This window comes from Takifugu flavidus, chromosome 22 (genome assembly GCF_003711565.1).
Source record: "Takifugu flavidus isolate HTHZ2018 chromosome 22, ASM371156v2, whole genome shotgun sequence".
Classification (NCBI taxonomy): Eukaryota; Metazoa; Chordata; class Actinopteri; order Tetraodontiformes; family Tetraodontidae; genus Takifugu; species Takifugu flavidus.
This window is the reverse complement of record NC_079541.1, coordinates 5541742-5555871: the sequence shown is the minus strand read 5'-3', so window position 1 is coordinate 5555871 and position 14130 is coordinate 5541742. Positions and strand designations below refer to the sequence as shown.

The 14130-nt window shown below is 46.5% G+C and overlaps 1 protein-coding gene and 1 long non-coding RNA gene across 6 annotated transcripts in view; one reads left to right on the top strand and one right to left on the bottom strand.

Annotated features, from left to right (window-relative positions):
• anks1b (ankyrin repeat and sterile alpha motif domain containing 1B) overlaps nucleotides 1-3869 on the top strand; it is a 91009-nt gene extending 87140 nt beyond the window's left edge. For all 5 annotated transcript variants that reach the window (XM_057022060.1, XM_057022059.1, XM_057022058.1 and 2 more), the window contains 2 exons: nucleotides 1803-1894; nucleotides 2781-3869. In XM_057022060.1, coding sequence (XP_056878040.1) covers nucleotides 1803-1894; nucleotides 2781-2829 — 141 coding nt within the window. In that variant the 3' untranslated portion in view covers nucleotides 2830-3869. The remainder of the gene's footprint in view (nucleotides 1-1802; nucleotides 1895-2780) is intronic.
• A 157-nt stretch (nucleotides 3870-4026) lies between these two features.
• Nucleotides 4027-12712, bottom strand: LOC130519029 (uncharacterized). Its single transcript, XR_008948201.1, has 4 exons — nucleotides 12581-12712; nucleotides 7947-8150; nucleotides 4389-4511; nucleotides 4027-4162 (listed from the first exon to the last, which is right to left on the bottom strand). It is a non-coding gene; the product is annotated as an uncharacterized LOC130519029 (long non-coding RNA).
• Nucleotides 12713-14130: the final 1418 nt, after the last annotated feature.

The window sequence follows — 14130 nt, the reverse complement described above, 5'->3', positions numbered from 1 at the left end:
GTTTGTGCAGAGCTCTGGGGAGGCTCGCTTGGCGCGCTCCTCTCCACGTGTGCACGTATGTGTGTAAGGAGATAAAGAATCATGTGGAAGGCCATGTGGCGAATTATTTTCCAGACTTTTCAGTCCATAAATTCATGAGACATGCCAGAGCAGACACAGATTGTAGATATTTATGCAGTACAATTGGGCCTTGCTAACCAGCTAATTTAAAGTGTAATGAGATGAAAACTGCAAGCTTGCTAATGACTCGGCTTAATGCTGTTTTAACAAAATATCTTTACTGCCCTTTCATTGTGAATCAGTAAAACCAAAAATAGATAATGTTGCCTTAAAACTGTGAACGCTCGCAGAACAGGAAGTTCAACTCGTCATAGTGCCGCCTACTGGCAGCAAGCAGAATACAGTCGGCGATATTCTGCCCCAGCTTTGTGACCCACATTGTGTTCTTCTTAGCAACAAAGTCTGTAAACTGTCTGCACACTCCACAAACTTACCTCACCTCAACAAGGCCGTGTCTAGAGTTACAATGGTTGCTATGTCCACTTGTGAAAGAGAGGGTGCTGGAGGAGAATCTGACTCCCGTGGAATGGGCTCGCCATCTAAAGTTAGAGTGAGAGGTGAAACTGTGAGGAAAGACGGTAAGAGTATGTCATATTTTTAAAAACCAACACGTGCAGCATTTGTGTCTTTACCCTCCTCACGTAGCTCGTGTGTGGTCCTGCGGAGATGATGGACGATGGCATGTGTACACACAATCTGCTGACTCCGCCACAGCCAGATTAACCGTTAACCGCCTTCTCCTCGCTCCGTTCGTGTGTTTGGTTAATGGCTTGTGGTGAGCAGCGGGGCAAAGATACCGCAGGATTCACTTAATATTCTTGCCACCTGCCATGAATGCTCTCCATTCTGCAGTGCCTTTCCAGCCCCTAGAGTTACAAACGATGTGGCTCCATTCCCGTTTCTCCCATTTTCAGCTGTCACAGTGATGGATTCATTGTGCTCGGCGCACCTTTGTCCTGCGGGAGCTTCTTATTGTCATCACTGTGTTGTTTTTAAGCCTAGTTTGACTCATTATGACATCTGCCCCTGTAGGACATCATGTCCCCCACCAGCCGCTGGTCACTGGGCCACATTTACACCCCTCACAGGCCTCCTCTACACCCTTCTCTTCCTCCCACTCGACTCTTCCAGCTACCTCACAAAGCTCAGGCGCAGGTCTTTCACCCTTTCCCTTCACTTGTCCCTCACTTTTTCTTCACGTTGAGGAGAACTCACCACCTCTAAGCTCCTTTAACCAACTGTGTTCTGGTTGCAGTGTGTCTGTCTGAGAAGTTCCAAACTGGTTCTTCTCTCAGCATGATGGTTTGCCGTTGTTGCTGTGAGACTGGAACTGTGTTTGACCTTAATCCTGTAACCCCGTAACAGGATCAGAAGTTGTCGCTGTGGTCGAGGATGAAAAAGTGGATTAATACTACGGTTTCTGTACTGTTGCCATGGAAGCATGTTGAGGGAAGATAAGAGAAGCAGGGCAAATGTGTTCACTGCAGAAACAGAAGTCTGCATTCAGAAATGCATCGATCCAAAGTAAAGTATTCACTCTGAGCCTCTGTTCTGCTTCTGCAGCTCTCCCAAAACCTCCACATCCTCCATCTCGTTGATTCCACCATCCGGCCGACTTTATAAGCATAAAAACTGCTCCTCCACTGTGCAAAACGTTGCTTCCTCCCTCAACAGTAACATGGATTCAAACATGTCATATTAAATCAACCTCTTTCTAACCCTCTTCCATCTCCATCGGTCAGATGGAGCAACCGTCCATGGACCAGAAGGGCCACGCCAACGTGCCGTGGATTGTGGAGCCGGGTCAGGAGGCAAAGAGAGGAGTCAACACCAAGTACGAGACCACTATTTTCTAACATAGACCCGCCATGTCCACTCCTGTGTGTGTGTGCCTTTCAGAGGTTGCCCTTTACCGGGGCCCCGCCCCGGAGCTGGGCACAAGCGACGCACGCGGCCGCGTCACCTCACCGGCTGAAAAAACAAAACATCCCGCCCCGCCCCAGTTAGTTGAGCCTGACCACTGCATGATGACGTTTGGCGCTGCACTCTCAGCTTTCGTTTCTGCTCCCCCGTCGGGCCCCCCCCCACCACCCTGCCTGCGAGGCTGGCGCATGTCTTTCGAACCCGAGGCTACAGCGCACTCCTGCCTCCACTTGTAGGGGAAAACGGCCCGTTTCCATCAGCGAGCAGCCAGCAGATCCGTTGTTCTGCTTTTAGTTGCTAGTTTTATTTTCTTCCTGTTGACGGGTGCGACCCTTTAGCTTCGTCTCTCTCCTTTTTTCTCCTGCCTGCCTCCATCCCTCGCTTTTCTCAGCCCCTTTTGAGACCAGCTTTCTGCTCAACTCTGACAGTGTTTTAACTGTCCCGGAGTCCAGACTGGGTGCTGAAAATGAGGGATGTTGTCAAAAAGTCTGGGTGTTTTTAAACGAATCAGGAGAGGTGATGTAGCACAGACTCACAAGAATGTATTTTAACTTGATTTTTAATCAGAACTCTGATCTGATCTGTGACAGGATGTAGGTAGTCGGTTTGGTTTAGGTTTCTTTAAAGCACAGAACTATTCCCCGGTCCTAATCCGACTTTATTTGGGGGAAAAACAAACAGATTTAGCATGTGGCTTGTGGATGCATGGTGGCCAGTTTGGATTTGCTGAGCAGGGGGGCCGGTGGAGAGGCGGGGTGTGAGGGCTCTCTGGATAAGTGATGTCATCTCATTTGCAGGGCAATGGCGGACGCTCATGTCTATTACTGTGGAATGCAAAGAATGTAGCCAGCCCTAAATACGGACCTTGACACACACACAATGCAAAACGGACAACAAAAAGGACTCGGATGCTACTCCGCAGTGTTTACGCTTGACTCCAAAACTTAAACCGCAGCACTACCACACATAGTTACACAAACGGGACTGCACCTGACCGACCAGTCTGCTCTGAATGTACACTTATTTGACAGCAGCCTCAACTTTCCTGCAACCGGGAAATGCAACCTGTGAACTTTGGGGCCCTCTATCGGATAATGGGCTCAGAAAAGGCACGGCCGGGCACGGTTTTGGGTATTGGCGCGAGTTTTAGGACGTCTGGCTGGCTCTTTTTGGTTTGTTTTCTTTTAGTCTGAAAATAATAGAGATATATGCACAAGTGTGTAAATGTGATTGGACTGAGATCAAAGCGATGAACAAAGCATCTGCCGTTTAAAAAAGAAATAAAGTATTCTACTCATCTTGCCCGACATTTTAATGTTTAATATGAGAGTGTTATATTACCATGATATGATTATTCTTGTGCAATTCTTGTCTACTGTTGTCTTAATGTCACATTATTTTTCTATACGAGAGCGATGTTGGGCTTAAATGAGTGCCATCTTTAAAAAAAAATAAAAAACTCATTCTTTTACAGAGCGAATGTTTCTGGTGGCTAGGTTAGCTCGTCAGGTCACATCCATCTCTCACGGGGCTGTACTCTTATCTAGCAGGTGTGCTATTTTAAAGGCAGTATTACTGTATTATTTGGATGAGACGTTTATCCAGTTATAAAATGTATATAGATATTTTGCCAACTCATTGTTCATACATGTAAAAGAATAAAGAATTTGCAGTACATGGCACTGGAAACAAGGTACCAAAATAAAGGCTGGACAAGTATGGAAGATTGTATCTTGAGTGAAAACTGAAAGGGTTTATTTGGTGACATCACTGCTGACCAACTTATGTAAATAGGCTTGGGCTTCCAGCACACTGATTTTTTTTGTAATTTTTGCCATTATTTATATCCTTGTAAAGCACATGGAATAAAATGACTTGTAAAACCATTATTTATCCTTGGAATAAAAGCTGTCACTGTTTATTTCCTCAAGAGATTCTGCAGATATTTTAAATGGTTCCACTTTCTCTCTGGGACACATTGACCAATAACTGCAAAATCCGCTACCCTCTCAAAGCTCAACGCGAAGCTTTGGTCAGCATTTACCTCCAAAAACCTCAAGTTCAGTTCGGTACAGGCTTATCTTGGCTGCACTGTGACCTTTGCCCTGGACATTCCAGGTCCAAGCAAGACCTCTGGACAGCACCTCAACATGGAGCCGGACACAGATGCGTTGTCCTCCTGCAAAATGTACAAAATGTTCATGTTACTAATGATCGGAGTAAACTGGCTGAACCAAACAGAGGTTAAATTACTGCCTTAGACATCTAGTGGATTTCAGTTAACATACATTGAGATGCTTAATATGAATTAATAAGCGTCTAGACTTAATCGAACAAGCATCAATAGGGTAAGTGCAACACAACAGAGCAGTTAATGGCGGCAGCGGGGGGCAGAGGTCAGCCACCTTCAAATCAGCTCCATCCAGAGCCTCCGTTGTCCTCCAGACAATCCAGCGGACACACCGATCCTGGTACTCCAGGTCAGGTTTCCATGGTGACCACACCTCCACACGCTTGGCCCCAAGAGCCTGCATGTAATGTTGGGGGCAAAAAAGCACCCACGTACGCGGCACTGGCTCGATAAACACAACCAGACCTAACCGATGCGCTCCTAATCGCAGATTAAACCCCCCTTTTAATAAAGCCGTTCAGCTCCGGTGACTTCCAAAGGTTCTGCAGTGGAACTGTGGCATCGCTTCTTTCCAGCCAATTCAATACTATCCGTGGTCCCATGCAGCCTTGTAAATAAATAAATAGAAGCAAGGATGAATGTCTGTAGTCCAGCATCTATCACACCACAGCGGCCTGACATTTAGAATGGGTCCCTGAAAGGAAACAAGCCATAAACTGCTCATGTCTTCAATGGACAATTGGCTGCAAATAGAAATGAGCATGGCGCTGTTATCTGACAAACCAACGATGTGGAGCCACAATTTATTCTCTGCCAATGCGAAACTGGACGCATTCTGTTCAGAAAATATCATTTGCAAAGAGCAGACCCCTGCAGAATGAGTGTGGGAGGAAAGTCCAGATATTACTTTACCAAAAGGACAGAGAATGAAGCTAGGTTTTGTTGCTAGCAGCGTTGAAGGCAGCAAAAAACAAGGGACAAGGTGAAGCAGGGACTTTTTCTTTTTTTTAAGCATGGCAGCGTTACAGTTTTCTAACTGCACCTTTGTTTCTGTTGTCCAGAGTGAAGGAAGAGGAAGAGTACACACTTTACTTCCAGTCTGTGTCAGACTGGGAGAGGGCCAAACTTCCAGATGGTGTGTACTGCCCACAGCTACTGGCTAAATGAGATAGCAATGTAAAAACTGCTCATGTAACAATCACAATTATATCTGGCATTTATTCAATAAGGGCGGATTAGATGGGTCCAGATCCTCCGTGTTTATCCTGCTGAAATGCACATTTATATTCCTCTGTTGCACGGCCAAGAAACGGAGGCAGGAGGATCTGCAGAGGAACTATTTTACACGGAGACAATTTGCTGCATTTGGTAAAAACCTCTCTTTGCACCTAGCGATGAAGCATCATCATAATTTCCTTAAAAGAGAGAGCGAGTCAACAAGCACTGCTGCTGCAGAGGACTCGAACCAAAAGGAAGGTGCGTATACATGCTGCTGCCTGGCACCGTTCTACCTGGGAAATGTGTGCTGGCCCGATAATAAAGGCTTCTTTTTAGAGATCTCTGGCAGACACTATCGCTGCAGGTTACAAAGAAAGAAAAGAAACACCCTTAACTACACAACGCTGCACTGAAGCACACATCAGCTGCCACCTTGGCTTTCAGGGACTGGACCAGATTGGGGAGGGGGGGGGGCATATTTCATGCATATATCAATATGATCCTTCACACACATGCAGGATGTCTCACATCATTTGCACGAGTATTTCTCTAAAACAAAAGGGCATCGCAGGATTTAAGGGCTGGAGTGGACACAAGCTGAGCGAACGTGCAGATTTCTGGAGTCAAATTGAAACCTGCTGCTGTTCTTGAGCCCACACAGAAGCAGGCAGGGGACCGGCGTGGAGGTTAAGTGAGATCTGACGGAGCAGCGAAAGCCTCAGAGCGAGTGTTTTACATAACCGCCATATTTTGAGCGGCTGACTGCCGAAGCATCTCTCGTAAACGAGGCGACGTCGACTCGCGTCGGAGAGCCGCGCGCTGATCCACCCTGCGGGAGACGCAGACTACAACTGGCGTGACGGCGTCTCGCCACCGTCTTTGACGTCCACTCCCACAACACCTGAAGCCGAGGCGGAGCGCTCGGGGTAATCCGCCGCTCTCGTCCCAGCAGTCAGCCAACATGGCAGCTGCTTATGTCACATACTTCAAATAGATAGAGCGAGGAGAAAGTCTTCCCGTCTCTCCAGTGGAGGATCAAGTTTACTGGACTTTCAAAGACGCTACATGACAACTTGGATTAAAGTTAGATTGGAGGCTGTTGTATGGATTTATTTGCTTGTTATTTATTATTATTTAATTCTACAAAGTCCATATTTATAGTTTGGAATGGATATTGGGGAGCAGGAAATTTTCCTCTCCTTGGTCTCAATTTCCCTGTGAATTATGTCTTGCACACGTCAGACATGTTCTACAAAAATGTTTTGAATAAGAATGAAATCCATAGGTTGTATAATGCTGCTGTATCTGTCCTACCGTCCCTCCTGTTGAGACATGTGTTACACCATGGCTCAATATAGCAGCCCATTTATACAGATTTCCTGGTAGGATAGATTTTCCTGCTGGTCATACATAGATTCTTCTTTTAAGGTTGCTCATTTTTCTTTGATGAGCCATCTACAAACAAAAATGCTCCAGTTTTTAAAGGTTGATCTAAATCACTTCTACTTTTTGCAGTCTGTTCAGCTAATTCTTGGCAGTCATGTGGTTCTCCGTCATCTGTTTTGTGCCTTTCCTATGGCTACATCTCTCAACTTACTTTGTTCCATCTATATGTCTCTCAACTTACTTTCTCAATTTCCAGGTTTGTCTGCAACTCCAGAATATCTGTAGTGCAGAGTTTGCCTGAAAGATTCAACTTTCTTCTCCACCTTTCCTGACTTATTTTCCCCGAACCTTCTGCATCTCCTTCCACAAACTTTTCATCCCCCTCAAGTTCGACATCCTTTTTCTTGAACAGCGGCATGTTGTGCTATGTGGTCTCCCAGAAAAGTTCTCTGGCACACAGTCAAAGGGAGGACACCAACACGGCCTTCTACTGTGCACTATCTGCACAGCGGTGTTAGTTTTAAGGGATGAAACCCGTCCTTTGTCCCCTGATCACCAGTACTTCGTTTTCTTATGAGGCAAAATAATAAACACAGGACTAGCAGAGTTCTCCTATCAACTCTTCAGTGGCTTAGTCCTCCATTCACACAAACACAATTTCCTACTTTCTTAACTTAATTACGGCTAAGTTATAACCTACTTATTTAATGGCTAAGTTTAACCCACTTAATTATGGCTAAGGTTAACCAGGTCTCACCTCTGAGGCAACAATTTGTTGTGAGTTTAGCTGTCCTTTGAATCCATAATCAGTTATCTACTTATCGAGATTAGTGAGTTTCTTTGGATTTTGTTCGTGGAGGAATTTCCAGTCCTTACACCGCAATTCATCTCTGAGCCTTTGTTGGCTTTTACTTGTCCCCATTTTTGGAGAATTAGGTTTTAACTTTTAGCTCTTCTTTTCTCTCTGTTTGTTGTTATGTTTTTTTTTGTCGTGACTTAATTTCTTTTTCTCGTGGCCAGGACTCCCTCGCCCTGCCTTGGTACTGCCCTCAGTACTCTTATTTATCTGCCATTGACTAGTATTCACAGGGTTTGTTTCTCATTGCGTCTCACAGAGGATTTTCGGGTTCCTCTCTCCCAAAACACTGCCTTAGTGTCTATCGCAATTTTACATTAATTCCCCGACAATCATCACACACACACACTTTTGAATTCAAGACATGCTCACCACTGTTGCCTTTTCCTCCTGGAATTCCATCAACCGTCAGGGTCCAATCAGTGAGCTGAAGCTCAGTCCCGGAAAGGGAATCTTAGGTGGCTTTGAGGCGGCCTGCTGTGGCCACGGTCTTTCCTGAGGTTCAGCCTCACCCACTGGACCCTTCAGGTGTGTTGGAATCCGGCTCCAAGGACCAAAATGTTAGGTTCAAACGACCTGAAACACGAGAAAAACAAATGAGGCAAAGACAACAGTTTGGAATTTACTTGCAAGGAGAACGGGGAGAAGTGCTCAGTTACAGATCTCCAACACGTTCTGACGCACAACTCCCGCCATTCTTCTTTTATTGAAATTAGGAGGTCCCTAGTTACAGAAGTCAAATGTGTCTAAAGGGAGGGGGAAACACAAGATAGCAGGTCCCAAACAAAGCAAAAGACTGTAAATCATAATGGTGAGATTATACGTAGGTCTTCACTGATTTGATTAGCTTAGCTCGCACACAGCACATTCTTCCATATCAGACAGATTAAAAGAACAGCTCCTGGGTCATTGTCAGGCCCTAACCCTAACCCAGCTCCTGGGTCATTGTCAGGCCCTAACCCTAACCCACCTCCTGGGTCATTGTCAGGCCCTAACCCTAACCCACCTCCTGGGTCATTGTCAGGCCCTAACCCTAACCCAGCTCCTGGGTCAGGCCCTGCAGCTCTGTCTCCAGTCAATGTCACTTCCCCACAGCAGCTGCATTTCTGTCGCCCTTGACCAGAGAAGTTCGAGTTGACACATCAAGCATCATGAACATTAAGCATTAACAAATAATAGGAAACATTAAGCAATGAGAAACAATATAACGAGAATAAAGAATATAACAAGGCAAAAGCAAATAAGAGATAACTTTTAATATAATGGATCTAACACTTGTAAAGGTTTAATCCATCATTAACCCAGCGCAGACAAGATGTCAGAAAACAGGAAAAATAAAAAAGCCCACTGACCCAGGCGGGAGCTTCCCGGGGGCCAAATGGGCCCTCGTGTGTCATCAGCCTGCTGCAGGAGCTCTGCTCCAGATCTGTCCGCCTTCATCCGACCCTTCCTGCAGAAGCAAGGGGCCCGGACCACTGATCGCTGGTAACAGTGACGCTTTGCTCCCTTTAATCAAAGAGCCACAATACAGTTTTACCCCAAACAGTGTGGCTGAATCCAGTTAGATATCAGGATCAGGACAACATGGCATGCATCTGAAAGATCCATACTCAACTGAACACCACCACAGCGTCCAAGACTAACCAAAACATCTCAATTTTAAGAACTTAGAAGGCTTCTTTCTGGACTAGCCGTGCAACAGAGGGCTTCTAAATGAATAATCGAAACAGCTAACACAGCGTGCAGGTTAGTGATGCACGGATGCTGAGCAGGACTTGACAGACACCCGTTCCCAGCACCAAAACAAACACGCAGCCCACCCCCGGATCTAAAGTCTGAAGCGAATAAAAATGTTGAGTCCACCACCCAGGGAGACGTTCAGCTTCATTCAAAACAAGCCGAGTTTAATTCAACTTCACAAATAGCACCGAAAGCTTGTTTGGGACTAAAAATGCATTTTCCCCACCATGAAAGGGTCTCTTCAGGTTCTACAATCACAAGAAAAGAAAGCCCGCGGTTGGAGCAAAAGAGAAAATACAACGATGCTCATATGAGCTGCAAAATATCCCTCCAGAATTAAAGCTTCATGTCATATTTCCAGCCGTCTCACAAAAGCTCCTTACGTGTGGACTTTTAAGCAGTTCTGCTCAGACGCTGTAAATCAGCAGGAATTGAATGGCGCGCCCTCATAATCTGATCAGTTCATCCAGGCCATAATTCACCCCAGATAAAACTGGCTGTTACTGCATTGAGCTTTAAGAGGCTTTTAAAAATGATACTTAACTGGAGGTGGCCTGCACGCTCCCGCCCACCACAAATCTTGTTCGCGGGTGCACAACCCGATAAAAACATAAAGCAATGTCTGAAACGGCCCGTGTGTGTGTGTGTGTGTGTGTGTGTGAGAGAGAGACAGTGTGTGTTCATCTTAAAATCTGCTTGCTGTGAGGGTTTGGAGGATCGCAGCTCTATAAATCTTGAATGCAGCTACAGCGATGGTGTGATTTAAGAAGCGGCAGCAACACAATGGGGATAAATGAGACGACAGGCGGGAGTGTTTTTACACCCACTTTAAAAGCCTGACGTGTGACGTGTGATTACAGCACGGTCGGGCGCCTCTGAGGGACCGTTCCGCCAGCAGAAGCGGTCCCCTGAGTCACCAGAGCGATGACTGAGGTGCCCTTGAGCAAAACACCAATCAGCAACGATCTGATGCTGCTGTATCAGTAGGTCGGATGCTGCAATATGAAACAAATGTAAACTTTCTGTGTGGAACATCATAATTCAGTGACCTGGGAGGAACTGGCAGCGCTCACCCAGCCAGACAGATGAAGGAGAGGGCGGCCAACCAGCCCTCTTTCCTGTGGTGAGTCGATCTGGTCTGACTGTGTGAGCAACTGGATGAAACGAGGCACAGGTGACCGGAGCATCTGCTATCGCCGGCCCCGCTCCATTCCAATTTAATCTCATATCCCGACAAGTTTACATCTATATGCTCGTCCCGGTCAGTGTGACGTGGCCCCGACCGCTTCTCCATATCAGACCAAACCAGCTGGGCAGATGGGCTCGGGGGGAGATGGGAAGCTGCCCAACTGGGAACGAGTCCTGGATCTCGTGGCTCCACGGGAGGAAAGCAATAAAGGTGGGGCATCGCTGAGGCAAAGGCTGACAGGAACAGGAAGTAATGCTTCGCCAAGGTCAGGAGGAAGCACACACACACACACACACGCTGTCAAGAGCTGAGGGTGCATCACAGGATACTCCCGCATCAAAGACTGGAAAATATCAAAGGCAACGTTATCTTAAAGGGAGCCTGTATAATAGAGTGCAGCTGGATACCAAACTACAGGAGGCTCCTCAGTCTGTAGGACAGGAATTAGCTTTTCTGCTCACAGACTGGGGAGCCTGATGTGAGCCTTTCTGCACCAACATATTTCTTAAATAAGCATTTTCACACACACACACACACACACACACAAAAAAGAATCGGCACGCGTGCTTGTTACACAGCCACGAGGCTGAAAAATATCAAGTGGTGAAAAATTAATGAGAGGAAAGAGGGACAGCAGAGCGAGAGAATGAAAACAAAATGAAAGTCTTAGACAGCAGACGCAAAGCCGGAGGGGGGGCTGACGCCTTTGGAAACGGAACCTTTTAAAATCTCCTGGGAGTCCATGTGTGACTGCCGACCTCCCACTGGGACAGTAGAAAGGTTTAAATATCAGGATCGTATTAGCCTAGGCTCTCAACAGACACCGCTGCTAAATCAGGCTAATTAGGCTAATAAGTGGCTGAACTCATTGAGTTTTTCGCAGTGCAGATCATTTTCTATTGTTTGACGAGCAGGATCGGCACGTCGTTGTTGAACTAAATCAAGGACGGGTATATCTGGCACAGAGTTGATGAAGAGAGACGTCCAAGGCTCCCCTGGCCGCACACGTTAAAGACGGCTGTAATTACTTCAGCAGCAGACAAAGATTAATTAAGAAGGAATCCGAGGGAAGGATGCACCTCAGCCGGGGTGCCACCGCTGCGGGACTGCGGTGGAGCGTGTGAGAAAACAAGTCGTGGAACTCAAAGTTATCGCTTCCTCCTAACGAACCCGCATCTGTTTTACAAAGCAAATCCTCAATAAAAATCAGGTAGCCATTAAAAACAAGCTCCGTCTGGTGCAGCTGAGCCCATCAAAAGCAGTCATTCAGGCTAATTATCGGAGCACCGTGCAGGAGCCCCCACAGGCGGGAAGAGGATTCTCTCCAACAGAACTGCACAACGCCAACGTTGCCATGACGCAAACGTCTGCAACCGCCATCAATCTGGCACCTGCCACAAGTCGCTGAGAAACAGCAGCACAAGCAGGGCGACCTCACGTCGTCGCCATGACAGCGTAGAAATAGGACGACGAGGCAGCTGGCAGCCACGCTTCAGCACGTGATAACCCAAACTGAACCAGCTTCCAGTCTGAATACAAACGGCACCACGTTTGCCGTCACAGGTTGTGGGTCTAATGGTTTTGGCCTAACAAAAAGAGCCCGTGGCCATTCAGGGACAGATTTACTGTAATGGTTCACGTCTGGCCCTGGAGATAAAATAAACAGGTGGCGGGGTCACGACAGGTGTACTTTACCCAGAAAACAGTATCAGGAAAAGGCCAGTCAGGGGGTCTAATTGGCCTGTTTCTGAGGCCAAACGTCTGTGTTCTGCCATCACCTGATTTACTGGAAGTGGAAGAATTGATGCAGGGGTGTTCAGATCCAATCCTGGAGGGACACAATCCGGGCAGGAGTTCTGTCCGACCGGGTAGACAATGCTTTCACCTGATCCCAAAGTATTGTCTACCTGGTAGGACAGAAAACCCAGCTGGATTGTGGCCCTCGGAGACTGGACGTGGACACCAATACAAGTACACTGAGTTGCACAGATTGATTTTGCAACTCATATGAGCATCGTTGTAGCTGAGCTGATCTTAAAAATTGGTGCACACATACGCATTCTTTGCATTTACTCACCATTATGAGGCACTGATGAATTGTGCTCCAGCTTCATCAATCTGTGCCACGGAGCAGAACTTGAGTGAGGGTTGGATCAAAGCCCTGATCCATCAAAACATCATTAAAGATGCACAGTGCCTTTCATCGTGGACTGCGTCCAACTGTCCTCCAGCGTGACAGAGACAGATTGCGCCATAATCTCATCTGATGAGCTAATTACTCATACGTGGCATACATTATTTACGAGAATAAAGAATGTATAGGGACAAGAATTGTGCCGCTGGTTTAGATTATGGCACAGGATTGCGTCTATATGGACGCTAACAAACGTTAATACATGTAAACAGTAGTTTAAATTCCATCTTCTGTCCAACGAAGTCCAAGGTTCGCGCACAGGTGGCGGCACTTCCGCTGATTGGCGTGCTCGTCGTCGTTAGCTTAGCTAGCATAGTTTAGACATTTAACATCCCCGGTTCTGCCAATTGTGAAATTTGGTGAGCGAAACTCAGAACGCAGAGCATTTCCATCCGTTGACTCACGAAATATCTGTTTTACACCGACGAGGTAGAATCCATTTACCTTGTTTCCACAAAGCTGGGTCGTAATTGCAGTTCGCGCAGTACCGCCACCTTGTGGTGGGGAAGCATATGCGTAAAGATGTCGCTAATAAAATAAAAACGTAATTTCTAAACATTTCGGTGATTTTTTTTTTCTTGACTTTAAACTATCTTACCATTTGCTATTTACTTAAACCTGAGATTTGGTAGGTTAATTTATTTTCATATTATAATAAAGTGAGCCATACTGTCATAAACTTCATTAATACGTTTTGGTTTAAAGGAATCCGGTGTGAGTGTGCCTTTGTCACAACTTTCCCCACAAAATTGCTACAACCAACAGCTCTGGTCCTTCTGAGGCAGCATCCTGACGCCAACAGCAAACAGATGGGTGTCTGGCAAATGATAGTGGTGGGTTTATCTGGAAGCAGGAGGGGGCCGAACACACGACCCTGTTGGCCTGCAGAGAAAGATGTGTGCCTCTCATTCCAAACGGTCTGGGCATGCTGGTTATTTTTAAGTCGGTGACGTCCTAGAGAACAGAGAAGGCTCCTCTGGGGATCTGCTGGGTCTAAATCTGGGGAGGGTCTTTGATGCAATAGAAGTAACCATCATCACAACAAGAGCAGGCGCCCCTGAGAAGTCCTGGTTTAGACTAGCAAACTTCACTTTGGGTACAAGGACAATGGTGGCAACGCAGCGAGATGGAGGTGTTAAAAATGTCCGTGATGACAGCAATTACCGTAGTCGCACACCAACTTCATCAGTATGCTCGACTGCACAATGTCGAAGCTGTTTCTCAATCCCCTCCAGACAGTTATTAATCCTTATGACACTTGTTTGCCGAGAGGCCGGGAATGAGTTCTCCCTACTACATTTGAGACAGGAACACGTTCTCACGAACATTATGAAGGTGACACAGAACATTCCGTGAGCCTGAACCTCCCAGCCGGCACACCTGAAGAGCTGATTCATCCGCAGATAAACACTGTAATTCATCAAAAAAAGGAA